The sequence below is a fragment of the Acanthamoeba castellanii genome (genome assembly GCF_000313135.1).
Source record: "Acanthamoeba castellanii str. Neff unplaced genomic scaffold scf7180000084603, whole genome shotgun sequence".
NCBI lineage: Eukaryota > Discosea > Longamoebia > Acanthamoebidae > Acanthamoeba > Acanthamoeba castellanii.
In genome coordinates, this window is record NW_004457654.1 from 983,250 (window position 1) to 1,009,114 (window position 25,865).

General features: G+C 57.5%; 10 protein-coding genes across 10 annotated transcripts; 5 read left to right on the plus strand and 5 right to left on the minus strand.

Annotated features, from left to right (window-relative positions):
- Positions 1-75: 75 nt before the first annotated feature.
- ACA1_071540 (Dual specificity protein kinase) lies at positions 76-5,032 on the plus strand (the record flags this gene model as incomplete). Its single annotated transcript, XM_004353008.1, has 9 exons — positions 76-159; positions 299-371; positions 461-619; positions 952-1,128; positions 1,254-1,479; positions 1,676-1,886; positions 1,964-2,092; positions 2,183-2,378; positions 2,481-5,032. The coding sequence occupies 9 exons, from the start codon at positions 76-78 to the stop codon at positions 5,030-5,032; spliced, it is 3,807 nt and encodes a 1,268-aa protein (XP_004353060.1).
- Positions 5,033-5,983: 951 nt separating this feature from the next.
- ACA1_071550 (elongation factor Tu GTP binding domain containing protein) lies at positions 5,984-9,618 on the minus strand (the record flags this gene model as incomplete). Its single annotated transcript, XM_004353009.1, has 17 exons — positions 5,984-6,073; positions 6,161-6,248; positions 6,336-6,434; positions 6,526-6,758; positions 6,855-6,991; positions 7,177-7,294; positions 7,377-7,490; positions 7,632-7,786; positions 7,908-7,979; positions 8,076-8,247; positions 8,281-8,349; positions 8,444-8,521; positions 8,622-8,751; positions 8,820-8,935; positions 9,057-9,132; positions 9,295-9,407; positions 9,517-9,618. The coding sequence occupies 17 exons, from the start codon at positions 9,616-9,618 to the stop codon at positions 5,984-5,986; spliced, it is 1,962 nt and encodes a 653-aa protein (XP_004353061.1).
- A 712-nt stretch (positions 9,619-10,330) lies between these two features.
- Positions 10,331-10,737, plus strand: ACA1_071560 (uncharacterized protein; the record flags this gene model as incomplete). Its single annotated transcript, XM_004353010.1, has 2 exons — positions 10,331-10,468; positions 10,525-10,737. 2 exons carry the CDS (start codon positions 10,331-10,333, stop codon positions 10,735-10,737), a joined length of 351 nt encoding a protein of 116 aa, XP_004353062.1.
- A 36-nt stretch (positions 10,738-10,773) lies between these two features.
- Positions 10,774-13,063, minus strand: ACA1_071570 (uncharacterized protein; the record flags this gene model as incomplete). Its single annotated transcript, XM_004353011.1, has 11 exons — positions 10,774-10,945; positions 11,033-11,138; positions 11,205-11,247; positions 11,507-11,625; positions 11,696-11,822; positions 11,926-12,030; positions 12,134-12,262; positions 12,375-12,551; positions 12,636-12,688; positions 12,879-12,995; positions 13,057-13,063. 11 exons carry the CDS (start codon positions 13,061-13,063, stop codon positions 10,774-10,776), a joined length of 1,155 nt encoding a protein of 384 aa, XP_004353063.1.
- A 421-nt stretch (positions 13,064-13,484) lies between these two features.
- ACA1_071580 (serpin, putative) lies at positions 13,485-15,615 on the minus strand (the record flags this gene model as incomplete). Its single annotated transcript, XM_004353012.1, has 9 exons — positions 13,485-13,693; positions 13,787-14,302; positions 14,382-14,485; positions 14,551-14,654; positions 14,746-14,937; positions 15,021-15,154; positions 15,234-15,303; positions 15,375-15,467; positions 15,565-15,615. The coding sequence occupies 9 exons, from the start codon at positions 15,613-15,615 to the stop codon at positions 13,485-13,487; spliced, it is 1,473 nt and encodes a 490-aa protein (XP_004353064.1).
- Positions 15,616-15,990: 375 nt separating this feature from the next.
- On the minus strand, positions 15,991-16,335 carry ACA1_071590 (uncharacterized protein; the record flags this gene model as incomplete). The annotated part of the gene is made up of 2 exons (XM_004353013.1): positions 15,991-16,203; positions 16,258-16,335. Coding segments are annotated over 2 exons (291 nt in total), but the record flags the coding sequence as incomplete, so codon positions are not given.
- An 800-nt stretch (positions 16,336-17,135) lies between these two features.
- Positions 17,136-19,271, plus strand: ACA1_071600 (oxidoreductase, short chain dehydrogenase/reductase superfamily protein; the record flags this gene model as incomplete). The annotated part of the gene is made up of 10 exons (XM_004353014.1): positions 17,136-17,140; positions 17,267-17,343; positions 17,420-17,509; positions 17,620-17,756; positions 17,825-17,923; positions 18,113-18,370; positions 18,455-18,529; positions 18,606-18,730; positions 18,817-19,010; positions 19,099-19,271. The coding sequence occupies 10 exons, from the start codon at positions 17,136-17,138 to the stop codon at positions 19,269-19,271; spliced, it is 1,233 nt and encodes a 410-aa protein (XP_004353066.1).
- Positions 19,272-19,400: 129 nt separating this feature from the next.
- Positions 19,401-20,999, plus strand: ACA1_071610 (short-chain dehydrogenase; the record flags this gene model as incomplete). The annotated part of the gene is made up of 8 exons (XM_004353015.1): positions 19,401-19,485; positions 19,577-19,707; positions 19,795-19,909; positions 20,002-20,096; positions 20,195-20,339; positions 20,423-20,512; positions 20,610-20,774; positions 20,848-20,999. 8 exons carry the CDS (start codon positions 19,401-19,403, stop codon positions 20,997-20,999), a joined length of 978 nt encoding a protein of 325 aa, XP_004353067.1.
- Positions 21,000-21,073: 74 nt separating this feature from the next.
- On the minus strand, positions 21,074-21,605 carry ACA1_071620 (ADPribosylation/crystallin J1, putative; the record flags this gene model as incomplete). Its single annotated transcript, XM_004353016.1, has 3 exons — positions 21,074-21,311; positions 21,383-21,483; positions 21,546-21,605. 3 exons carry the CDS (start codon positions 21,603-21,605, stop codon positions 21,074-21,076), a joined length of 399 nt encoding a protein of 132 aa, XP_004353068.1.
- Positions 21,606-22,045: 440 nt separating this feature from the next.
- On the plus strand, positions 22,046-25,390 carry ACA1_071630 (NOL1/NOP2/sun domain containing protein; the record flags this gene model as incomplete). Its single annotated transcript, XM_004353017.1, is given in 14 exon segments — positions 22,046-22,449; positions 22,546-22,651; positions 22,722-22,878; positions 22,964-23,113; positions 23,204-23,317; positions 23,401-23,541; positions 23,607-23,680; positions 23,760-23,932; positions 24,036-24,042; positions 24,055-24,428; positions 24,496-24,775; positions 24,870-25,008; positions 25,069-25,114; positions 25,189-25,390. 14 exon segments carry the CDS (start codon positions 22,046-22,048, stop codon positions 25,388-25,390), a joined length of 2,367 nt encoding a protein of 788 aa, XP_004353069.1.
- Positions 25,391-25,865: the final 475 nt, after the last annotated feature.

The window sequence follows — 25,865 nt, forward strand, 5'->3', positions numbered from 1 at the left end:
GAAAGCAACGATCCGTGGACAATCGATCAAGATTCGACCCTCGCAACTCCCGCCATTATACAGAAAACAGCGAACATGCAAAAAGAATCACAAGTCGTCGAGATCCGACCAGATGACATCGTGCTCGAGGAGGAAATCGGTCGCGGCTCCTTTGCCAAGGTGTATCGAGGAAAATGTAGAGGCCAAACGGTTGCTGTAAAAGTTCTACACACACAGGTGCGCCTCTATACTTCTGCCTTGTGCACTCGATGCTGCTCCTCGGACCTAATTAATCTCTTTTTATTTTGCCGTGATGTAGTCCTTCACCGAGCAGGTCCTGCAAGCCTTTCGAGAGGAGATTGCCGTTATGAGCCAGATTCATCACCCTAATCGTTCGTTACCACATCCCTGCAGATTCGCAGCTTTTTTTTTGCGATTTGGCACTGATGACATCATGCAACTGGATCTTCTCTCTCTGCAGTTGTGCTTTTCATGGGGGCCTGCACGATCCCGGGTAAGCTGATGATCGTAACCGAGCTCATGCCGCGTAACTTGGAAAGCGTTTTCCTCGGCAAAGCCGGCAAACACAAGCGAGTAGCGCTCGTCCAGAAGCTCAAGATGGCCAAGGACGCCGCTCTCGGTACGCTCCTTCTGCCAGCCCCTTTCCCACCTTTTTGCGACATTACATGCATCCAGCATCCTGCATTAGCGTAATCCCGTTGCGCCACAAAATATTATCCGCCAATCTTATCAACTAGGTGATTGTTTTTTTTTCCCTTCAAATGCTCTTTTATCGCTATTTATCTCTCTCCTTCCGAGCCGCTCTGCTCAGCCCTCTGTCATCCCTCGTCAGTCTTTCGTCCGAATCTTCATCGCGCTGCGCATCCATGCGCCCTGCACCCCTCCTGGTTCGTGTGTCTGACCTCACGTGCATGTGCACAATGTGTCGCTCTCTCTGTGGGTGTACCTCAGGTATGAACTGGCTGCACAAGTCGACACCGATGTTCATTCACCGGGACTTCAAGTTGTCCAATTTGCTGGTGGACGAGAACTACAACGTCAAGGTGTGCGATTTCGGCCTCACCAAGATGAAGCAGGCCAACGACAATCTCCACGACACCAAGGGCTCACCACTCTACATGGCACCTGGTACCCGTCGATCCACTTCCCCCGCGCACTCTTTCACTCTTTCTCTTGCGCTTGGTGCGACCAGAGTATCGATTGCTGATCGCGACGCTGTACGTGATGTCGCCGTGTCGCTTGTGCTCGAGCAGAGGTGTTCACGGGTTCGTACAGCGAGAAGTGCGATGTGTATAGCTTCGGACTGAGCTTTTGGGAGATCATCAACGAGCGGCGAGTGTTCCCCCGGTACGAGAACAACCTGAACGCCCTCATCAAGTCGCGATGCGAAAACTACGAGACGCCACCCATTACCGACGACATGCTGCCCCGCCTCGTGACTCTCCTCGAGCGATGCTGGGACAAGAACCCCCGGCAGCGGTACGTGAGCTCGCCCCCCTCACTTTGCTTGCTGGCCGTGCACGCCTCGTTCTGCAGACTTGCAAGTTTGCATTTCTTTCGTATTTTCCTTTGAAGCCGTTATCCACTTCAATCCCTTTTCCAGATGATCACACCCACTCGGCGTTGCCTTACCCTTTCTCGCTTTCCCCCTCACGCGTGTGACGACGTACTGCAGACCACCGTTTGACGTGGTCGTGAAGGAGCTCGAGGAAATCATCATCGAGCAGTGCATCACCGACGAGCGCGGGCGGGAGGTGTGGAAAAAGGCGTCCAAGGGCGAAGACAAGATGACGTGGGACGAGTTTGCTCGGGCCGTGTGCATCAGCGTAGGGAAGGTGGCCCTCCCCGAGAGCTATCGATCCGACCGACAGATGCAATGCCTCAAGGTTCGCATACTTTTCTACACGTCGAGCTTTGGCCGCGTGGACGAAGCTGACTGGTGGTTGTTCGGGCCTCCAAGCAGGTGCTACTATGTCGACAATCGGAGCCCAACACAGTGCACGCGGAAAAGTTCGGCAAGGTGCTGGCGTGGTTCGGACCCTTCTCCGAGGGCCGCGACGCGCATAACCGAGGCCGAACCTTCCTCGACCGAGTACGTTCCCTTCCCGACAAGCACGCTGCCAGTGAAAGACGTATGTGGCCCACACTTTGCTAATCTGGTCTCTATCGTGTGGTCGCGTAGATCGAGGAAACGCTCTCGATGAAGTGGTTCCACGGGGAGATCTCCACACAGGACGCCGAGGAGCGGCTGGACAATCGACGGCCCGGCACGTTCCTGGTGCGCTTCAGCTCGAGCGAGAAGGGCGCCTTCACCGTGTCCGGTGTCGACCGAGACCGCAAGAAGAGCCACCAGCGGGTCATCTACCACCCCAACAAGGGTAACCCCCGCCACCGCCAAGTGCCATTGCCATCACACCGCACACACGTGTGCGGTTGACGCTTGTAGCTGACGCGTACCGTGTTGCATGTGATTTCCACAGGGCTCTACGTAATGCCCGACGACACGGTCTATACGTCGTTGGTCGACGCCATCAACGACCTGTGCCGCTCGTCCAAGCTGCGCAATCCCTGCCCCGGGTCGCGGTATGCTAAGTATTTCTCCGAGGAGCCGCAGCCGACGTCCAAGAACATCGCGCTGGTCAAGGAGGAGATCAAGCAGCTGCAGCTCATCCACCTCAACGAGATCTGCGAGGTGCCCGACAAGGACACCTCGCTCGACACCACCATCGACACCGCGTCGGGCAATCGGCCCTGGAGCGGCGGCGGCCACCACCCGAGTTACTTTCACTCGGGCAACAAGCGCAGCCCGTTCCACACCGGCAACATGAGCTTCCACTCCAGCAGCGGCATCTGGGGAAATAGCAGCATGCACGGCGGCGGAGGCGGAGGCGGCGACAGCGATAGCAGCGAAGACTCGATTCGCATCGCGCCCTACATCCCACCGATCCCGCCGGCGCACAACTCGGGCGGCAGCGGCGGCGGTGGAATGCCGTCGCCGTATCACGCCGGCGGACCGGGCGGACACCACTCGTCGGGGCCGTCGCAGTCGTCGGCCTCGATCCAGGCGGCACTGGCCGCCAACAAGGCCGCGTCGTCGGCCGCCACGGCCATGGCCTACCGCCAGTCGCCCTACACCCACGCCAGCACCCACACCAGCAAGTACCCCAACCTCAACTACTCTCCGCACCCGCTCAACTCGGCCGAGATCTACCACTCGGCGCCCATGACCGGCATGAAGAACAACACGAGCTCCTCCTTCTCCTTCTCCCAATTCGCGTCGACCAAGCACCCGTTCCGCAGCAAGGACGTGCTCACGGCGCCGCTCAAGAGCGAGGAGAAGAAGCGCGGCATCTTCAGCCGCCTCAAGCGCGGCGTGACGGGCAACAAGGACAAGGACCGCGACCGTGACCGCGATCGCGACCGCGACGACGGCAGCGACATGAGCGACAGCAGCATGGCCAGCACGTGGAGCGCCACCAAGTCCGGCGGCAAGTTCAACTCGGGCAAGCTCAACAACAACAACAGCGGCGGCAAGAAGTCCGGCAAGAAGGAGAAGAAGAACAGCCTCAACAAGAAGGGCCACGGGCGGGACCGGGACCGGGACCACCACCACCACAAAGACGACAAAGACTTTGCCTTCCACAGCGAGGACCACAGCTACCATCACCGAAGCGGCGGCGGCGGCGGCGACGGCGGCGGGACGTCGGACGACGACTCGCCGATGTACGCGCCCTACGTCGCGGCGGCAGCGCCCACCGACTCAACGTCGGCCTCGACCAACTCGATCCCGGCCCACGTGCTGTGCACCCTGCAGAAGGCCGAGGACGAGCGTATGCGCAAGCGGCTCCACGGCAACTACGACTCGGACTCGTCGACCGAGGACCTCTTCCCGCCCTACCAGCCCTCGTCGTCGACGTCGGCCTCCTCGTCCTACATCAAGCGCACCATCGAGGAGAAGTCGCGACACCTCCACCACCTCGTCGGCGGCAAGGAGATGCAGGAGCAGGAGGAGCAGGACGACCACAACGACGATCGCGATGGCGCAGAAGAGCAAGATGAGGAGGAGGAGGAGGAAGATGGAAGCGACGACGACAGTGATGACAGCGACGACGACGACGAGAGTGAGAGCGATAGCGAGGACGATGAAGAGGAGGAGGAAGAAAAGAAGAAGTCGAAGGCGAAGGAGAGCAGTCGCGCGCGGAAGGAGGACAAGAAGCGGCGACGACACGAGAAGGCGGTCGCCGCCGAAAAGAAGCAGCTGAAGGCCGAGAGGGCGGAGCGACGCAAGGAGCGCGCCGCGAAGGAGAGCGCCGCCACGACGATCACCACGGCTGCCGCCCCCAGCAGAGAGAAGAGGCGGACCAAGCAGCCCCACATCCCGGTCGCGATCATCACCAGGCCGGCGCCGGCGGCGTCGAGCGCGCCGGTATCGCTGGCGGCGACGGCCCCGCCCGGCCTGATGGAGGCCGCCCTGCTCAACGCACCGCGGGCGCGACGCGAGCGCAAGCAGCCCAGCGAGCACCGCAGCTCCGGCAGCTCGCGCAAGGTCGACGGCAACAGCAACGGCAGCAGCAGCAGCAAGAGCGAGGAGCCGGAGGGCGTGCGGCTCGACCAGCTGGTCGCCAAGACGTCGACCTCGCCCTCGTCGTCGACGACGCTGGCGATGGGCGGCCTCGGCGTGGCCAAGCACAAGAAGGAGAAGAAGGGACAAGGAGTACAAGGAGGAGGAGGAGGAGGATCGTCGAGCGACGAGGCCGAGGCGGTGACAGCAACGTCGTCGTCATCGTCGTCATCGACGAAGAAGGAGAAGAAGTCCAAGAAGGAGAAGAGCAGCGGCGGCAAGGGCGTGGAGGAGGCCTTGCAGCGAAGACAGCCCCGGGCCGCGGTATCGCAGCAGCGATCGCCGACGTCGGCGAGCAGCGACATGACCGGCGGCGAGGAGGACGAGACGAGCGAGAAGGAGCAGAACGATCCGCAGGGCAAGAAGAAGAAGAACAAGGACGAGGAGCGCACCGTCATCGCCGTCTTCTGACCCCCTTCCGCAGGGCCACTGTTGCGCGCCGTGCCTCATGTCATCAAATAATTACAACTATTTATTTCAACCAGTCGTCATGTTGCCCAGTTGAGCTTAGTGGTGACCGCCGATAACGTCAAGCAAAAGAGAGGAGCGTGAATACTGGCGGGAGACAAGTCGCCGGGGTAGCCACATCCTCCTTGCTCTTTCAATCCACCAGCCACTCAATGAAGTCGTGCTCCTCCCGTTCGTCCCAGACAGGCAGGGGTTGATCGTTGTCAGTCCTGCCGGCATCTTCCGTGGGTCCCACCTGCCACCAGGAACCGGGTGTGAGCAAGAGCAGAAAGGTTGGCAACAGCACAGAAGAACATGATGTGCGCACCAAGCTGCCCTGGCCTGAGCTTATTGTTGTATGGAAGGAGGGACTGGTCGCAGTACACGGCGTAGTGTAGAGGAGTGGTGGTGGTTGTTGGAAGGCCGTGTGTGGTGCAGCCGGAGAGAAGAGGAGCACCACCCCGCAGATGTGTCCTGATGAGACCGCGTAGCTCGAAGAAGGCCAGATGTGTAAGGCTGGTGTTGCTGGCCCAGTGGGAGGAATGTGGCGCTCACCGGGTGCGGTACTGGGACGAACGGGAGGAGCACCCCGTGCTTGCGCTTTACTGGTGGTTGTCGGCCGCTGGTGTGTGAACACTCTGTGAGAACCGAGGCCCTGGGTGTTGCGGAAGCTCCGGCCACACTCTTGGCAGAGCACTCGTGTTGGTCCATGGTTTGTGCAAAACGCCACCAACTCTTTTCGCCTTTTTAAATTTTAGTGCAAAAAAGTCATCATTTGGTCAAGTCGACAGGAATAGAATGCTGTCCACAAAAAAAGTGGTCCTGTTTGGTCTTACCCAGTCCGAGCGGCCAATGGGAGTTTTTTAAATCTGCACGTGTCTAGCTGGAGCAAGCGTACAACAGAAGTAGCCCGTACTACGGGCTGTACGCGCGCTCGGCGATGGTGGGGTCCTTCGACCAGGCCTCGAAGAAGCAGTTCGCACACACCCCGCGCCTGGGCTTGTTCTGATTGTTGAGCGTCGCGCGGTGATGTCAAGCCAAGATCAAGAAAAGAAAAAGAGAAGAGCAAGGCAAGAAGAGGCTGAGGCAAACCTTGTTCTCGGGCGTGGCGTAGGCTACGGTGACCCGCGTACCCCAAAGGGGGTAGGTGGCAGGGCACGATTCGCAGGCATGCGGCAATCTTCGATGCACCGCACGCCGCCACCATCACTCGCAGTGAGTGCCATGAACCACTACTAAACGTGTGTGTGTGTGTGTGTGGGCGTACGAGTAGGTGTTACGCGCAGCGCCCACGGCCACCGAAGCAAAGCTCGGGCCGATCTTGGCCGGCGCCGTTGCCTGCACAATGCCGGCACCCACCAACACACTAACGAAACACGAAACACGAAATGAAACGAAACACGAAACGCGCAGGGTGAAACTTTGCGCGTGTGTTGCGTGTGCGGTGGCGTGCGTACTTGTTGTCGGTGAGGAAGAAGCGACCGAATGCGGGGCTCTTGGAGTAGGGTTCGATCGCGCGGGCGACCTTGGAGGCGATGGTCATGGTGAAGAGCTTGCCCACGCCGCCCGCGGACTTCGGGTTCTGTTCGAGCACCTTCTTGGTCTTGATGTCGACGGCCTCGTGGATCGCCACCACCTGGCCCGTGAACGTGCCGCTCACGAAATGAAGCAGCGGCCGATAGCCCGCATGCTGCAGACCACACGACACACCCGATCTGAGCGACCGCACACGCACACGCACACGCACCACAGCGCACGCACGCACGCTGCTCCACGAGGGTCGTACGATTTTGAACTTGGTGGCGGGCGGGAGGGCGGGGTTGATGGAGGGGCCGAAGAAGAGGAGCACCTGCGCCATGAAGTATCGCGTCTCGACCATGAAGTCGGGCTCCTTCGCCGGGTTGTACGCCACCCATCCGCTTCCTGCGCATCCCGCTCGTTGACTTAAGTGTCGTGTCGTGTCGTGTGTGTCGTGTGTGTCGTGTGTGTCGTGTGTCGTGTGTCGTGTGTGTCGTGTGTGTCGTGTGTGTCGTGTGTGTCGTGTGTGTCGTGTGTGTCGTGTGTGTCGTGTGTCGTGTGTCGTGTGTCGTGTGTCGTGTGCGGCGTACCGTCCTGGCCGCGCTTGTGGAAGGGCGGGATGGTCTTGCCCGAAGGGAGGAGGAGCGCCACCAGGCAGCCGGGCGGGGCCAAGTTGCGCTTCAGCTTACCATAACCGATGCCCCACACCTGCCCAACACCGTCGTCAGCGCGTGTCGCGTGTGCGGTGGCGGGTCGCCCGCAGCTGAGATGAGCTCGTGCGCACGCGTACCGCGAGTTCCGGGCGAGTGTCCAGTGCGCTGGGGGACGGCGAAAGACGAACGGTGCTGTTGACCTTGATCCCGCCCTGCAGGACCGTGCCCAACACCACGCCTCGCTTACGCTCCTGTCCACACGACACACACGACACGACACACACGACACGACACACACGACACGACACACACGACACACACGACACACACACGACACACAACCGCGTAAGTCATTTACGTGTCGTGTGTGTGTTTTGTCGTGTGCGACGTACGCCGGGGACGAGTGTGGTGTTCCACATCTTAACGACGCTCATGCGGAAGGGCTTCTTGGGAGCCTTCTTGGGCGTCTTGACCGCCAGCCGGACGATGGCCTCCCACAGGGTCGGACCCTGGTAGGTCAGCCTGATGTCCTCCCGCTTCTCCTCCCCTACGCGACCGCACACGCACACACACGCACACACACACGCACGACACACACACACACACACACACGCACACACAAGTTAGCGAAACGACGAGAGTGAGCCTTGAAGGTTGAAAAATCGAACCGGGCGGCACGACGGTGCGGTGCACAATGTTCCAGCCGGTGGCTGCGCTCACTGGCACGATTATAACGTTGTCTGTTTGCACGACACACGACACCCAACGTGAGAAAACGTTTGGAAATGAGGCAAAGGTGCACTGAGCGTTGTGTGCGGGTTTGTCGTCGTGCGTACCAGTCTTGACGCGACGTTTGGTGAGGATCTGGGCCAGCTGGATCTTAATCTCGTCGAACTTGGACGTGCTCCATTCCTTCGCGGGCACGTCGGTCGTCAGTATCCCTACACTCTTCCCTTCGTTCTTGTCGTAGTTCTTCTTCTTCTTCTTCTTCTTCTTCTTCTTCTTCTTCTATGCCACGGTTAATAGAGATAGGAGTGGTACCCGTTCGTCCATCTTGTTGACCACCACAATGGAACAGCGCATGTTGGAGCCGGCAATCAGGAGCGGCGCCTGCCACCACACACACCACACACACGTGTTGGTGAGAAAACATGCGTGTCGTGTCGTGTGTGTACTCTGTGTGTCGTATGTGGTGGGTGCGTACCTCGCAGAAGGAGTCAGAGCGAGAGTATAGATCGCCCGTCTGATGCACCCGGTCGACCACCCAGACGGCCATGTCGCTCTGCGCAGATATCGGTGATACGATGAGCGACCGCACACGACACACAACGCACAACGCACGACATGCGTGGTCGAGCACACACACACACACACACACACACCTGCAAGAAGCCGCGGAGGGTGTTCCGGAAGAAGTCGCGGTGGCCGGGCGAATCGATCAACGTGAAACCGATCGGGTGGTGCGAACCCAGCACGTGCAGATAGTTGTTGTCCGACGTCACGCCCCGCTCGCTGTGTGCGTGTGCGTGTCAGGTATCCCTAGGCACGGGCCTAGGCAGAGGTGGAACTTCGGTACGTACCGATCGGCCTTGCGCCGGGAGGCGATGAAGGTGATCTTGGCATTGGGGCGGAGGTTGCCCAGGACCTTGGCGGCCTCGGCTGCGTTGTTGATGTCGGACTGCTTGGTCTCCCCCAGCTACGGGAGCACCACCAGCCAACGATCTCCTCGTTAGCCGCACGCCTCGCCCACACACGCGCGCGCACACGGCGAGCCAGAGAGAGAAAGAGGGAGGGAGTAGCGGCAAGGGGCATAATACCAGAAGCTGGAGATGGCCAGCGAGGGTGGACTTGCCCGTGCCGCAGCTCCCGATGAAGCACACGTTCACGTTACGTCTACACACGCACACGCACACGCACACGCACACGCACACGCACACGCACACGCACACGCACACAATCGATGGTGTGAGTAGCAACCAGAGGCGAGTAGGAGTGTTGTTTGCAGTGCAGGGGGCGAGTAGCGACGACTGGTGGTTGTTGGGTGGCGGTGGGTACCGGAAGTTGTTGGCGAGGTTGTTGTCTTTGGAGATGGCGCGAAACACGCGGCACACGGCGCCAATGACCATCAAATCCTCGACGAACAGGAACGTGAAGATGTGTAGTAACACCTACAAGAAAAAATATAAATAAATAATAAAAATAAACACGTATTGAATGAATTTACAACAAAAGATCAGCCGATTTTGAGAGTTTGAGAGCTTGATGGCGCCACTGTACCTCTTCAGGCATGTCACTGATCCGGATAGCGTGGGGATCGCGAGACGGGGTGGCCGCCTTGTGCGCCTCGACTCTCGACAAAAACGAGTTTACCCCCGCCATCGCCGTCTTCGCCTGCTTACTCATCTCTCCTCCAAGATCTCAGTTGTCTCCTCCTTGAATTCAGATTTTGTCTTGATTTGGATTAGCCTACCTTTGGGCTGTGCTTTTTGGTTTGTTTTTTTTTCTCAGTTCTCGTTCCCTGAACCGCCCAAAGACCAAAAGTGGTAACTCAAGACTTCAATTGGGGAGAGGCCTGTTGGGTTTGAACGCGGCAAGGGCGCCAAGCAAGGCTCGATCACGGCTGTTGACGCTGACACGGACAAAGAACCGAGAGTTGGGTTGATGTGCAACACACTTCATGAATTTTCATCCTTTGGTTCGCATTGGGAGACGCTTTTTCGCCGAAACACGTAACTAAAAGTTGTAGTTTTGCTGGAGCTCAGTAAAGAACAACGGTAAAGAAGAAAGAAGGAGCAGCACAGGCAGTACAGGGAAGATCGTACGGCTCTCATGCGGCCTGAGGACAACGAACAGGGCGCACTACTGCCGGCGAACTGCGTGGCTCGTGGCGCGGTTGAGATCTAGGCACCGGCTTGGACGCTGGGCAACGTACCCACTGTCCTTGCTGGAAGCGTTCGTCAGCGTCAACTTCATTCTTGATGTTCATCTTCTTCTCCCTGTGGCTGGGTCGACCTCAACGGTGGTGTCGCTGATCAAGCGCGGGCGATGGGGCCTCCTGAAGCACCTGAAGCACCTGAAGCGAGTGCGCGAGATGAAGAAGAACGACCCCCTCGACCAAGTGCCCCTGTACATCGACCCGCTCAACTACTACTACCATGAGCCCCGAAGGCAAGCAGAGCATCGGTACTGCGAGTTGAAGATGATTCTATGGCTTGTGATGGTTGAAGTTGTGTCTACTAAACGAAAACGTTTTGTATGTTGCGCACAGGTGCGTTGTTGGTGAAGGTGGACACGATGGAGAAGAAGGGCGCGCTGTTCGAGTGCGGTTGTCGCTCGTTCCAGGCACCTCGAGAGCAGCAGCGACGACGCAAGGCGCGGGGCAAGGCCAAGGGCGCCGCCAAGGCTCGCTCGCGGCTGTTGACCGCCAGCTTCCACGCCACCGACCAAGGAGGACGAGTCGGGGACCTATTCATGAACATATTTAACAGAGGAATGTAGATATAGTGGAGTTAAATAGTGTATTTACGATAACGTTTACCACTGGTGTGAACTGTTGAAGACATGTCGGGCGGCGATGGGGCGCTGCTTCTCCAGGATGGCTTCCAGCAGGCCGGCGGACACCCACGGCTGGTACTCGACGGGGTGGCACCCAGCCGCCACGTGCGCCTTCAAGTCGTCCATTGACTCCATCTCTTCGTTCTTGCAACTGTGAAGCCAGGCGCGTGTTGTGAGTGTCACGTCCTGCGTGTGTGCGCGTGCGTGTGTGTGCGGTGTGTGCGTGTGTGGAACGTACCGATGGCACACGGGGTGATAGGCGCGGCAGTGGGAGAGGTGGTCGGACATCTGGTCGAGGTCCATTCGTGCCTCGCACTCCGAGTTCGGACACCTGACTCCCCTCACTTTTGAATGATAAAAGTCAGCGATTCAGCTGCAACCAAGCCCGGGGCTTCGTAGGAAAAACGCACTCGGGATCATCTCTGGGCCGACCTCAGGGTCTCCCTGGTGGACCTGCGTTGCACCACCAGAGCCGATCAGCGATGTTACGCCGAAGGCAACATTTAACAGTAGAAATGTATTCATGTATATTTCTATATGCATATATATATATGTGTGTGTATATAGATTTCTACGTAAGGTATGTCTAGTTGTCGCGTGAGCGGGGCCGAAAGAAAGCAGCAGGCTTCGGGCCAACCGTTTCATGGTCTTCCGCCATTTTTTGCCCGCGCCAGCCCGCCGAGAAGGAGGAACACGCTTCGGGAGGGAGTACCTCGTTCCAGTGCCGGGCGACGTCCTTCCGCCTGACCTCCTCGCTGCACACGCCGGTGTAGCTGTAGTGGTACTCCGAGTCCGTGCGCGTCTTGACGATGTCGCATCGAACCGTGTAGGCTGGCGTCATGAACGCGTTTGTAGTGTGAGCCATGTGTGTCGTGCGTGTCGTGCGTGTCGTGCGGCTTACCTTCGCATTCGGTGTTGAAGTGGTGATCCATGCCCCAGCGCTCGCCGATGTGCTGCCCGCAGCCAACCGGACACTCCAACTCTTCGGGCAACTGCAGCTCACCCAGGTCCTTATGGTTTCGATGCTCCTGTGGTGTCGTGTGCGTCGTGTGTGCGTGTGCGGTGCGTGTCGTGCGTGTCGTGTGTGAGTGTCACCCCGGTAGAACCGTCGCCGGACTGAATGGTAGATACCTGGCCCCAGTGCTGCGGCAGATCGCAAACCAGCACCTCCGCGCCACACCAACTCGGGTACGTGCCAAAGAAGATGGCGCAACGGTGGTCCGTCGCACTTCGGCACTGCGCACACCAAAGAATCGGTGATCAGGGCCGTGTGTCTTGTCGTGTGTTGTGCGCTGTCTGTTGTGTGCCGCGAGAGGACGAGGTCGAAGGGGGTGCGTACGGCGACGATGTACTTGGAGCAGAACTTGAGGTGGGCGGTCGCTTCGACGCGCGACCCGAAGGCGCTGCCGCATTGCAGTGAACACTTGAACGTGTCCCACTCCGGACGGGTGCACACCTGCGCATGATCCTGCACGACACCCAGAGTGTGAGTGCGCACACGACAACACACATACACCGCACACGCGACACACACGCACGCACGCACACACCACACATACAGAGAGAGAGAGAGGCGTTACCTCGACGAGGCATTGCGGGATCTGGAGGCCGCAGCGGCAGTAGGTGGTCCCGCAGTCGCAGGGCTCCACCGGCTGGAACGGCCTCGCGCCTCCCACGGCCGCAGGCGAGGGCGACGAGTAGGTTGAAGAAGAAGAAGAAGAGAACGAGGGCGTCAAGTCGGGCGTGGACATGGGGGCCTGCGGGATTGTGCGGAAAAGAACGTTGACGTCAACACGAGGCAAGGCCAAAGCCGGAGGTGGGGAGAATGGCGAGGAGGGCACCTCGAGGTAGGGCGTGTAGCAGCTGCCGGTCATCTCGAAAAGCGACGGTGTGGCTGGAGAGTTAGAGAACGGCGACTCTGGTTGACCTTCAGTTAGTTCATCAATTTATTTAATATTATTATTATTTGGCATATAGGCTGTGGTATTAAACGTAAATATCAATATCAATATCAATATTAATTAATAATAATGATGATGATGATGATTATAATGAAAAAAAAAAAATGGCAAGGGTGGAGGAACCGGTTGCAGGGGTGCTGCCGGTGAGGTCGGCAAAGCGTTGCCGGTACTCGTCCTCGTGAATGAAGCCCATGTCCAGGAGGTCCTTCAACTTCAGCTTCTCGCGCTCCAAGTCTACGTCTGTGGCCAATGGGGACAACTTAGCATGCCGCACAACCCTCGGCAGGCCGAGATACCGTACCTGACATCTTCTTCCTGCTGCTGCTGCTGCTGCTCGAGTAAGTCTGGGCTTGTTGCGTTCAGTGGTGTAAGTGGGTCAGAATGCCAGTTGGTCGTTGCTGCTCTGTGGCCACCATTCGGCCAGAGCTGAAGAGGCAAATTCAGTGAAGCGGATACAATAGGAACAAAGGAAAAGAGAAAAAAATTATCAAGAAGAAAATCGTCAATGGAAAACTCCACCCTAACCCCAAAGAACAAAGAAGAAGATGAAGCCCCCACCTCCTTGCTCAGCCCTGTTCATTGTGACCTCTCTTGCTTTGTGTGTGTCATGAACGGATGTTGCGCTTTTGCGTGGTTTGCATGGTTTGCATTTAAAAAACTGATATTAACAAGTTGCTAGTTGCTGCCAAAGGAGGGAAGATTGCCTTCTCAAGAGGAGTGAGCGAGCGCTCAGTTGCTCTTGGTGGCGGCGGAGACCTCCTGCTCGATGTTCTTCTCGTCCTCCTCGATCTCGTGCATCTTCTCTTCGAGGTCCTTCTCGTCCACCGCGGACTCGCTCTTCTTGTAGACCTTGTAGACCAGCTGCTTCTTGGTCAGCCACGAGTACGAATTGTCCCACACCAGCTTGTACGTTCCCGCCACCCCGCAACCGTGGTTCCCTGTCAACCTCGTCAGCGCACGACACGACCAACGACACGACACATGCACCACCGCACACGCACACACAGAAGATGACGAGGGGAAGTGGGTACCGGTGACTTTGTTGACGTGAGATTCGTATCTCTCCTTGGCCTTGACGATCTGCTCGTTCTTGGTGCCGTCCTTGGTGAAGGTGACGAAGAAGTCGATGTCCTTGTTCTTGGTGAGGAACTCCCACGCGACCTCGTCACCGGCCTCGACCGCGATCTTCTCTTCGTGCACCTTGGCCACCAGCACCTCCTTCTCCTCGCCGGGTCCGCTGAGCCCGCCGACCTGCTCCTTGGTCACGAAGAAGGGCGAGTTCTCGAGGATCTTGATCTGCTGCTCAAGGTAGGCGCTGGCCTCCTGATCGTAAGCGGCGACGAGCTTCTCCACAAACTGCATCTCCTGGACGAGCTTGCCGTCCAACAGCTCGCTCTTGCGCGCGGCGAGCTCGGCGTCGTCGGAGGCGACGACGTGGAAGAGGGCGGCCATATAGAGGAACGAAGCGTTGATGAACTCGGTGAGGAAGTAGGACTTGGGACCGAAGCGGATTCGCAGCTCCTCCATCGGGCCGGCAGTGTCGTTGACTATGCGACGACGATAAGGATCAGTAAGACAGTGGTGCCAGCGAAGCGACAAACTTGCGCGCGAGCAGCTGGCGCGTACCCGTCTTGATGAAGTCGAGCAGCACCTGGGGGACACCGCCCACGTATTTGATGATTGCCTTGTAGGCGCCCGTAGCGTTACCGATGTGCACCAGCGTCTGACGTCTGCACCCCACCACGCGATAGATATGAGCTTAAGTGGCGGGTGACTCGCCAAGCGATGAGCAAACCTCTCGAGCTGCAGCTTCCAGTAGAGGTCGTATTTGTCCTTGATTGAACCGCCGGAGGCGATCAGGGCCTGGACCATCTCCTCCCGCTTGGCTTCGCTTCGCTCCTGGTGGTACCATAGTGGTGAGGAAAGGGGTAAGTGGGCACTTCCGATGGCGAACCAAAAGAAAATGGGCGGAGGCGAGAGGCTACGTTACCTGCTGAGCCTTCACGATCGACATACGGAAGTCGTTGGGGAGGAAGGTCGAGATGATGTGCTGCACCTTCTTCATTCCTCCCTTCTGGAACTCCTGGAGGCGCTCAAAGGCAGCGTTGGCCTTGGTGCGGATGCCATCCACGGCAGCCTTCCATTCGTCGAAGGACACTCCCGACGCGCCCTTGGCAGCGGTCTGCAGCAACATAGAGATAGAAGGATAAGGTGTGCTTCGCGTAGTGGCTAGCGATAGCTACGCTGGTCAGGATAGATTCGTACCTCGACGTCATCGAGCTGGGCGGGTTCGAGCAGGTGAAGGATCTCTTCGAGCTGCTGCCGCGACCGCCAGATGTTTTCGTCCATCTTGTGCGGCACTGTCAACAAGTTCTGGCCCAGCACTTCGCGGTTGAGCTCTGCGCCACACAAGCAGTCGTGTGAGAGATTAGAATCCGTTGTTTCAAATCTAACACGATTCGAGTAGCGGGCGCGAACCATCATCGGCCTGGACTTCAGCCCCCGACTCGCCTTCGTGGTTCCACTTTTCAGGCAACTTGAGGCCGAGCTGCAAGGGACGGCAAAGAGAAGGTCGTGTAAATGGGCTGAAAATCAGTTGTCCTGCACAAGTCGCGGTACCTTGTGCGCGGCGGTCTGTACTTCGGCGCGCAGAGCCTTCAAGTTGTCGGAGGGAGGGTCGGCCGGGTACGTCTCATAGTATTGGCGAAGGATCTAACGGGAAAGATGGGAAAGATGCATCAATTTCAACGTTAACAATTGGCCGGCAGGAGGCGTGGTGAAGACTGCTAAAGCAACGAAGAACGCGAACCTCTCGGGTAATGGGGACCAGCTGATTGACATCTACTCCATCCTCAGACATTATGATTTCTACTTGAAATAACGATTTGATTGAACGTGAATTGGTGGGTGATTGATGACTTGCTTGGCGTGCGTGTAGCGTAAACTGTGGGTTGCAAGTTTGGAGCTCCCACCCGCAAGATCGATCTGCTCTTCTCCTGGAAAAATACGCCGTTTTCTTGCGCTTGGGTGTGGGGCGTACGCCGGCACGATACCCATCCCCCACAAGATGTAAATCATGAATGGAAGAATCTGCTTTATGGCTGTACAAGTTGCTCTCTCCTCTTGCGCAGGGTGCCGGCAGTCCTCGGACCCGACCTTGATTATCGTTGCTTGTGTGTCCTGGGCGGAGCGCTTAGTCTGGCGGAGAACGTGGAAGAGAGCACTGCGGGGCACTTCACTCGGGCTTTCGCGCCTCTGGCGAGCAGTGGCACTGCTCGGCGGCGGGGATCTGGGTCATGACCGAGTCGATATGCTTGCCGCAGCCCTTCCACGTCCACTTTCCACAGTTCAGGCACTTGGCTTTGAAGCACATCGTTGGCGACTTGCGGGTGTAGGGAGGTGGTACTTGTCCTTCGTTCTGGGATCGGTCAGACTGCTGCCCGAACGCCTTTTATAGTGACCAAACGGGTGATCAGCCCCTAATGGGGCAATTCTTGATTACCAGACTCCGCAACTCTGGGTGCTTTTCCTTGCCCTCTCCTCGATTTTTCCAGGCAGTGTCGCACAGGTGTGCTGGTGAAAGTTGATAAAGGAATGAGCACAGCAATGGCCACTCTGGCTTGCAACAAGAACAGGCATAATTCACACTACCTGGGGTAACTATGGTTACCCAAGGGACTAGTGGGGAACACTTCCATGTTGTTTTAACTTTTTATGCATGTCTACAACAATAAAAATTATTTAAGTTGAAACAAATCCCTGTATTAGTTGTCCTTCTCAATGCCAACCATTTGGCCACAGAGTTGGAGGAGCCTCTTCCATCATCTACTGGGTCTTCTATGTCACCCCTGTTCAACCTCAGTGCCCTCAATCCCAAGTGGCTTCAGGAGGCCTTTGAGACCCTCAACCACTCAAATTCATGTGTTGATTGCTGCTCACTGCTCATTCCTGAAGAATGAGCACCAGGTTCTCAAAAGAGGACCTGGTGCACATTACCCAGAAACCCAAGGGTGGCCCCCCAGCCACCTTCCAGGCCACAAAGGCCACCATCTCAAAGAACAACTCCAAGGGCTTCAGCATGCCCTCAAGCACCAAGAGCAAGAAGGACACTGGACACTTAGTGGACCACCATCAAGGGCCTCCACCCCTGGGGGAGGGGTGGAGGCCCTTGATGGTGGTCCACTAAGTGTTGAGGAAACAGCATGCCTTGTTTGCTTGGCTACAACTGCATTGGTACAGGTGGTGATTGCGCACTTTTTATTGTTTACATTTCCTGAGGATGGGGCACAATGAAAAGTGCAAGGAAAAAGGCCAATTTATTTCCAGGCCAGGCCATGCACGCTCGGGCAGTTGTTTCGCGGACGCTCCTTGATCGGGCACATGTGGTTCTCTCACCTGCCACACGCGCCAGCTTAACGCCACAGCACATGGTACTGGACCATAACCCCCCAGTTAGCCCCCTCTGGTTGTTCTCACCGGAGTTCGCAGTTTATTGGCAGCGGTGGCCGCAGGACAGCACACATTGCCAGTCCAGTGAGGGGAGCTCTTTCCCACGTCCGTGTGCTTGACCTGTCCCGAGTACTCGCTGGTGCGGACGCGTGCTTTTCTTTATTTTACATTTTTACATATTTACATTTTTTGGGTTCTCAATTTTGTGCCCACAGGCCCGTGGGCGACACAGACTCTGGCGGACTTCGGGGCCGACGTGATCAAGGTCGAGCGGCCGCAGCAGGGCGACGACACTCGAGGCTGGGGTCCGCCCTTCATCAAGGCACGCACACGCACACGCACACGCACACGCACACGCACACGCACACGCACACGCACACGCACACGCACACGCACCCCGTGGATGACGCCACAGCTGAGTCATGGGGCGTGAGTGGTCCACACAAACAGGACAAGGAAGGCAACAACACCAAGCAATCGGCCTACTTCCTATCGGCCAACCGCGGCAAACGGGCCATCACGTGCGACATCACGCGACCTGAGGGCCAAGAGGTGTGTGAAAGATCCGCTGACCCAACATCATGCGCGCTAAGTGCACTTACGTAAGCTTCTCCCAACAGCTCATCCGACAGCTGGCAGCCAAGTGCGACGTGGTCGTGGAAAACTTCAAGGCGGGCGGGCTGGCCAAGTACGGCCTCGACTACGCGTCGCTCAAGCAGGTCAATCCCTGTACGCCCACACTACCAGCCCAGCCCCGTATTCTTGGAGCCACTCATGCCAACGCACGCACGCAAACCACCCTCACCACACACAACACACACACACACACAACACACACACTCGCTCGCACGCACGCGCACACACGCCGTCTAGCGATAATCTACTGCTCTATTACCGGGTTTGGGCAGACCGGGCCGCGCAAGGATCAGGCCGGCTACGATTTTCTTCTGCAGGGCATGTCCGGCCTTATGTCGATCACCGGCGACCCGCAGGGACACCCCATGAAGGTCGGCGTAGCGATCGTCGACATCATGACGGGCCTCTACGCCACGTCCTCCATTTTGGCCGCCCTGCTCGAGCGCGACGCTCAGTCGGAGGGGAAGCGCGAGGGGCAGCACATCGACCTCAGCCTGTTCGACGTTTCCGTGGCCTTCCTGGCCAACCAGGTAGGTATTATTTATTCATTTTTGTTTATTTTTATTTTTCTACAATAATTCCAATGTTTGTACGTTTGCACTACATTCACGCAGGCCAGCAACTACCTGGTGTCGGGCAAGGCCCCGCAGCGCATGGGCAACTACCACCCCAACATTGCGCCGTATCAGGTGTGCTCTCGCGCTCCCTCCTCGAGATTGCTTCTGTGTGGTGTCCAACTGTTAAAGCGCACCGTGCGTGCCACAGTCATTTGAGGCATCGGACGGCTACTTCATACTGGCGGTGGGGAACGACTCGCAGTTCGCCAAGTTCTGCGCGACTGCTGGCAAACCCGAACTGGCCGCCGACCCTCGATTCATCACCAATGCCAAGTACGCTCTCGCTCTCTCGTCGCCACTCACACAAATGCTAACTCACCACGCGCGCGCGCGCACACACACGGTTGAATGGCGTGCAGGCGAGTAGAGAACAGGAAGGCACTCGAGTCCGAGATCACGGAGCTCACCAAGCGGCGAACGCAGCAGGACTGGATCGGAGCACTCAAAGAGGTGGGCGTGCCCTGCGGACAAGTCAACGACATCGCCCAGGCATTTTCCGATCCTCAGCTCCACCACCGCAACATGTTCCTTCATCTTGACCATCCCGCTTCTGGTACTGTCATCCATGCGCGTCGTGGCAACATTACCACTTAAACTGGTGGGCGTGTTAAAATAAGTATATCGTCTTCTTTATATCCTAGGTGCGGATGCGCCGGTGCCGCTGATGAACAGCCCTATCCACATGTCCCGCACGCCGCCGGAATGCCGCCTGCCCCCGCCCGCGCTCGGCGAACACACTGACGAAGTGCTGCGCGAGCTCCTCAGCATGAGAGACGCTCAGATCCAAGCGCTACGCGACCGCTCTGTGCTATGATCACTCTTTTTTGTCGAGCTACGCGTCCTTTCGCGCCTTTTTTATTATTATTGGTATCGCCCCCAAATATTATTTTATAATTAATTTTGCTTGGTGTGGCTTTTGTTCGTCGTTTTCGTCAAGCCCAGCATGTTCGAGTTTGTGTGCACGATTTGGTGGTACATTCAGGCGGCCGTGTGGTCGGGCGTCGCCCTTTCGCTCCTGAGCTACCTCGGTATCTTTCCGCTTTCCTCGATTGCGATTACACCGCCTGCAAAAATCTAAGCTCGAATCTTGATCTGATTCTTCATTTTTCTCCTTCGCAGTGCCCCTCATCTTCCAGTCCTATGTCTACAAGGACCAGGACCTGAAGAAGAAGTACAACGCTAAGTGGGCCGTCGTCACCGGAGGCTCGTCCGGCATCGGCCGCGCCCTCACCGAGAAGCTCGCCTCTCAGGTATTGCCCCCCCCAATCTACCCCCTTTGTTCTTTTGTAAAGAAAAATGAAAGCGACGGTGGCTGACGCGGGAGGCCGCGGGGACAGGGCATCAACGTGGTCATCGTAGCGCTGCAGGACAAGCTCCTGGACGAGCTCCACAGCAAGCTCAAGGCCCAGTACCCCCAGCTGGAGTTCAGGGCCGTCGGCGTCGACCTCTCGGGTGCGCTTCACTTCTGGCTCCCATAGCCACGCAAACAATTTCGTCGCCTCACTCTCTTCTTTGGGTTATTTTTGGGCTTGGGCGTGCTACAGGCTCTTCCGGAGACTACATGCCGGCCATTGCTGAGGCCACCGACGACATTGACGTCAGCCTGCTCTTCAACAACGCCGGCTACATCATCATCGGAGTACGATCGTGTTTTATTACTGTTAATACTATTATAGGGTGCATGGCTGACGTTTATGTTGATGTATGTGTGTGGGTGTTGTATGTGTGTTGTTGCAGTTGTTCGCCGACATTCCGTTGGACAGGCAGCTGAAGAACTACGACGTCAACGCCACCTGCGCTGTGAAGATCACCCACCACTTCCTCAGCCGCATGATCGCCAAGAAGCTCCGCGGCGCCATCTCCTTCACCTCCTCGCCCGCCGGTTCGCTCCTCGCCCGTTGTCTCCCTTCCGTACTTCCGTTCTGATCATTACGCTTGTGTGCGGTGTGTGCGGTGCGTCTGCAGGCCTGATGCCCTGCCCGTTCTCGGTCATCTACGGTGCCACCAAGGCCTTCCTCACCGAGTTTGCCACCTCGCTCGCCTGCGAAGTCAAGCGTACGTCGCCCTTCTTTTTCCTCTCTTTCGTTCTTTTCCTCTCTCTTTTTCGTTCTTTTTATTTACTTTCTTCTTTATTTATTAATTTATTTTGCAGAGGATGGCATCGATGTCTTTGTGCTGCACCCGTCGCCTGTCGACACGGCCTTCTACTCGGGCGACACCGCCCACAAGAGCGCCTCGCTCTCGTTCTTCCAGAAGACCGCCAACTCGCCCGCGTCCATTGCCGACACTATGTTCAAGAGCATCGGCCAGGCGACTGGTATGCCTCGCGACCCACCGCACACTTGCCCGCACCAGTTGACACGCGCGTGTCGTGTGTTGCCTTTTTGTAGTGGTTCGCGATCAGGGTTACTTTGCCGTGGGCCTGCACATGCTGCTGAAGGTGGTGGACATCAACTTCCTGTCGCTGGTGTTCTCGTACACGGCCCACCTCTCCGGCGAGTACAAGAAGCTCATCGCCGAGAGGAAGGAGAAGAAGAACTGATAATGATCGATGATGATCGATGATGGTGATGTGCTAACAACACACAGCCCGAAATCAAAGAGCACAAGTTACTGCTATTGGTCCTTGGCCCACGCCAAGAAGGTGTCGGCCCAGGCAACGCGATGCTTGCCCACGCCGCTGGCCGTCTTTTCTCGGCTCTGTCGCAGCACCTCGAGTGCGCCGGCTTCGTCGTGGCCGATGAACCGGAGGAGCGCGTTGGCAATCATGCCGGTGCGATGCAGGCCCGCCGAGCAGTGAACGAGCACTCCCGTGTCTTCCTTCGCCAGCGCCTCCCGTAGCTGTCTCATCGCCCTGAACGAAAACTAGGATGAGCTGCGTGTGCGCGTGAGGTGGTGCGTGTGCGTGAGATGCGAGCGATGTACGCCAAGATGCGCGCGAAGTCCTCGGGAGGCGGTGGTGACGCGCCCTGCAGAGGCAGCCATATCCACTCGGCGCCCTGCTTCTTGGCCTGGCGCTCTACCACCTAAGACGTCCACCATCACCGTTAGTCAAGGGAGGTGGAGAATGCAGGTGGTAGGTATGTACGCGGGCCTTCTTCTCCTCCGACTGGTCGTTGAGGAGGGTGACGACGTGGGTGATGCCCATCTCGTCAAGCCGGAAGGAGTACCCATTCACCTTCGGGCCGTGTAGCACGCATATCCGGCCTGCTCACGCGATCATCACCATCAAGCCCTACGATGTAAGACGTCGTACATAGTTTTGGCCCACATCGCTCAAGAAGGGGCTGATACCGGGCAAGAGGCCAACAGGTGCTAACTGCACCACCGTATTTCGAGAAGGCGGCGCTGCTCGCGTTTCTTCGGTGCAGGTGGTCTCAGGAGCAGTGGCTGGCGACTCCATCTATTGTTTGCTGTTGTGCAGTGAGGTGGGCCATGGGTGCAGGTCTCGAAGTCGTCTTGCCGTCTTCTCCTTTATTTCTTTGATTTGATTAGACGAATCTGTTCGGAGTTGCTGCTGACGGAAACGAAACGAATGCGTTTGTAAAATTCAATTGTGAATTCGATCTGATTTGCAACAAGGAGAAGATGGGCAAATGGAAGGGCAGCCGTGGTGGGAGGAAGAAGAGGGAAGATAAGGCACCGGCCGCTGGAGCGGAAGGCGCTGATGGAGTGAAGAAGGAGGCGGTCTGGTTCAATCTCGGCGAGCCCAAGGCATCGTGGACTGTCGAGAAGAAGAACGCCCTGTTCGAAGACTACTACCGCAAGGTGCTCGGCTTTGATCGCACTGATGGCGAGGCCGAACTCGAGCAGGACTGGCAGCTGCTGCTCGAGACGATGCGCAAGGATCTCCCCACGACCATCCGCGTCACATCGTCCTCGCCATTCGAGCCTCTGATGACGGCCAAGATCGTTGAGTTCTTCCGTCCTGGCATGGCTGAGGCCGCGTCTCACATCGAGGACGAGGCCTTTTCCTTCGAGCGCATCCCTTGGTGCGTCATCTTCTCGACATGTCGCTACACGAAGCGATTTCTGTAGCGGAGATCGAGATGGACATGCATTAACTTTGCTTGTCGATGAACGTGCAGGTACCCTGGAGGCCTGGCGTGGCAGCTTAGCGCCGGACGCAAGGAGATGAGGAAATCACCCATCTTCAATCGCTTCCGTAAATTCCTCGTCGCACAGACCGAGAACGTACGATCATCGCCTTATTTTTCTTTTATTTTTCTTTATTTTACTTTTTTTTTGGCTTTTGCTTTTGTAGGGCAATGTGTCGCGTCAGGAGGCCGTGAGCATGCTCCCTCCTCTGTTCCTCGACGTCAAGGGCCACCACTGGGTCCTCGACATGTGCGCTTCGCCCGGCTCCAAGACGGCACAGATGCTCGAGACCATGCACAAGGACGCCAACAGCACCAACCCGAGTACCGAGTCCCTCGTCTCAACGATGGTTAGCCGCCGCTATGCGGTTGTTAGTACTGACGCCATCTCTGCGTGTGCTGGCTGCAGCTGGTGTTGTGGTGGCCAACGACGTGGACGAGAAGCGGTGCTACATGCTGGTGCATCAGATGAAGCGCTTGGCCAGCCCCTGCGGCATGGTCACCAACTTCCCCGCCCAGTCCTTCCCGCGTCTCACCCTCACCTCGAACTCCTCTGCCGGTACACACTACACTATTTATTTTTCCTTCTATTTATGTTTTTGTTTATAGGCGCGCGAAACGCTAACGCGTGAGCGTACACACCAAACAGGAGAGCGCGATCTGGCATTCGACCGTATTCTGGCCGACGTGCCGTGCAGCGGTGACGGCACTCTGCGTAAGAACATCGATCTGTGGCGCAAGTGGCACCCCAACCTTGCCAATGGTATTACTAAGTTTTCCTCGCACCGAGGCTCTCGGTGTGCAGCCCCTGGCCACAATCACATGTTACTCACCGTTCCTTGCCAGGCATTCACACGCTGCAATTGCGCATTGCCACGCGTGGTGCGCATCTGCTCAAGATTGGCGGACGCATGGTCTATTCCACATGTTCGCTCAACCCCGTCGAGAACGAGGCCGTCGTCGCTGCGCTCCTCAACCGTGCGCAGGGTACGCTCTTCCACCTTTCACCCCAACGCGAAGTACGAACACTGACAAGAATTTGCTTGTTGCAGGCGCGCTCGAGCTGGTCGACGTCTCTGATCAGCTGCCCGAGCTCAAGCGTCGGCCTGGACTTACCACGTGGGAGGTAGCACGCACGCACGCACACTGCGCACGCGCAAACGTCAGATGCAAAGCTTACCAACCTCGCTCGTGTTGTGTGTCAGGTGTTCGACATGAACAAGCCGCGAAAGCGAAACAAGGCCGAAGAGGAGGCAGAGATCAAGTGGGCTCCCGGCTGGTACTCGGCACACGACGCCCTGCCGGGCCGAAGCAAAAAGTTCATCCACGCCTCGTGCTTCCCGCCCGCCAACGCCAAGGATCTCCACCTCGAGCGATGGTACGCCTATTTATTTATTTATTTTGATATTTGATATTAATTGTTTATGTTATTTTTATTGCTTATTTCTCTTTATTATTGGCTGACGTTGCGGTGCTTGTAGCGTGCGTGTGTATCCGCAGGACCAGAACACGGGCGGATTCTTCGTCTCGGTGATCCAGAAGGTGGCCGAGATGCCTCACGGCAAGCCGCCCGCCGCCGCAGAAGGCGAGACCGAGGGCAAGAAGAAGGGCAACGGCGACGACGAAGACGACGACGACATGCAGATCGTGGTCGATCCGCAGCTCAAGTTCCTCGTCAAGGAGCTGGTCGGCAAGGAGATGCGCGGCGACACGCCCGCCGATGGCGCGGCCGCCGCCGGGGAGGGCGAAGAAGGCGAGGCCGCTCAGGATTCGTCGTCGTCGACGCGAAGGAGCCGGGGTGGAAAGAAGTGGGGCAAGGAGGAGCCCTTCCTCCCGCTCACCGGCGTCATGCTCTCCGAGTGGCAAGCTGCCAAGTACGCGCGCTCCGGCCTCCCTTCCCGTCGTGTGTCGTGTTTTGTGCTCACCTCGCGACGGTGGCAGGGAGTACTACGGTGTGAAGGACGAGTTCCCCGAGTCCCAGCTGATGGTGCGAGCCGAGGCGGCCCTCTCCATCTACCTGGTCTCCGATGGCGTGAAGGACATCCTCTTCAACTGCAAGGACGGACTCCGACGAGTACAGCCTCCCTCCTCGCCTCCCACGCTCCTGCGCGTGCCGCTCACACCACGACATTTCCTTCGCCAGACTATCAACACCGGAGTGGCAGTGCTCAAGAAGCACGCCCCGCCCAACATTGGCTGCCGCTACCGCCCCAGCCAAGAGGTGCGCCTCGACGACTCTCGGGCGCAACTGCAGCTTTGACGTCACCATTCGCTGATTGCATGTGCGTCGTGCGTCGTGCGTTGCGTGTGTGTAGGGTCTGTCGGTGTTGTCCCCCTTCATGGGCAAGCGCATCGTGAAGCTGACCAAGGACGAGTTCCTGCTCCTCGTCAAGCAGCGATCACCGCCCGTCACCTCCTTCCTCGAGCCCACCCAGCAGGCGCTCGGCGCCCTCGGTACGTGACACGCCAGTCCACGGGGCAAAGTCATCGCCTTACCACTTTCCCTCTCAACAGACAACGGCGGATGCGTCTTCGAGGTTCACCTGCCCGAACTCAACCAGTACGTGTCTGCCTGCGCGTGCGGTGGTGCGTGTGCGTGACGTGCTGACGTGTCAATGTCTTTCGCGTGGACAGTACGGTCGAGGTGGCCGCGTGGAAGGCCGGTCGCTGCGCGCAGCTGTTCCTGAACGATCAGGACAAGGCGGCCGTGCTCGCCCTCCTCCTCACTCACGAGGAGGACCACCCAGCCGTCGACGCCCCCAGCGCCGCCACGCCTGCGACCACCGACGAGACCGAGACCAAGGACAAGGAGAAGGAGAAGGAGATGGAGCAGTAGTGGGCAACCCTTCATGAAGACCACAGACCGCAACCAACCTCGGCCGAGCCTGTTGGTTGTCGGAGTTGATGATGGTGGTGGTCTCACGGCGGTCGACACATAACATGCCGTGGTGCTTTCTGTCCCAGCAGGGCGTTTTCTAGTTCCTGATGTTGTGAAGAAAACGATTGCAGCTCCTTTCGCTCCGTGGTCTATGGACGTTTCGTTGCCACTGCAATCCTCACCTTCCACCGCCTGATCGATTGCAATCAGGATCTGCCAAACGTTTGCCTGCCTGGTTAGTAGAGCCAAACCCCTTTTTTGATTTATTATTTTCATTAATATGAATCGAATTGATCGTGGTTTGCATCACATGTAAGCATGTAAGTGATCTGCAGTGCCGATAGAAGTGTAAGATTTATGTCAATTTTGTCAGCGCTCTTTGCGCTGACATTTGTCCATCGGGCGGATTTGCAGGGCGGGTGATTTTCGAACG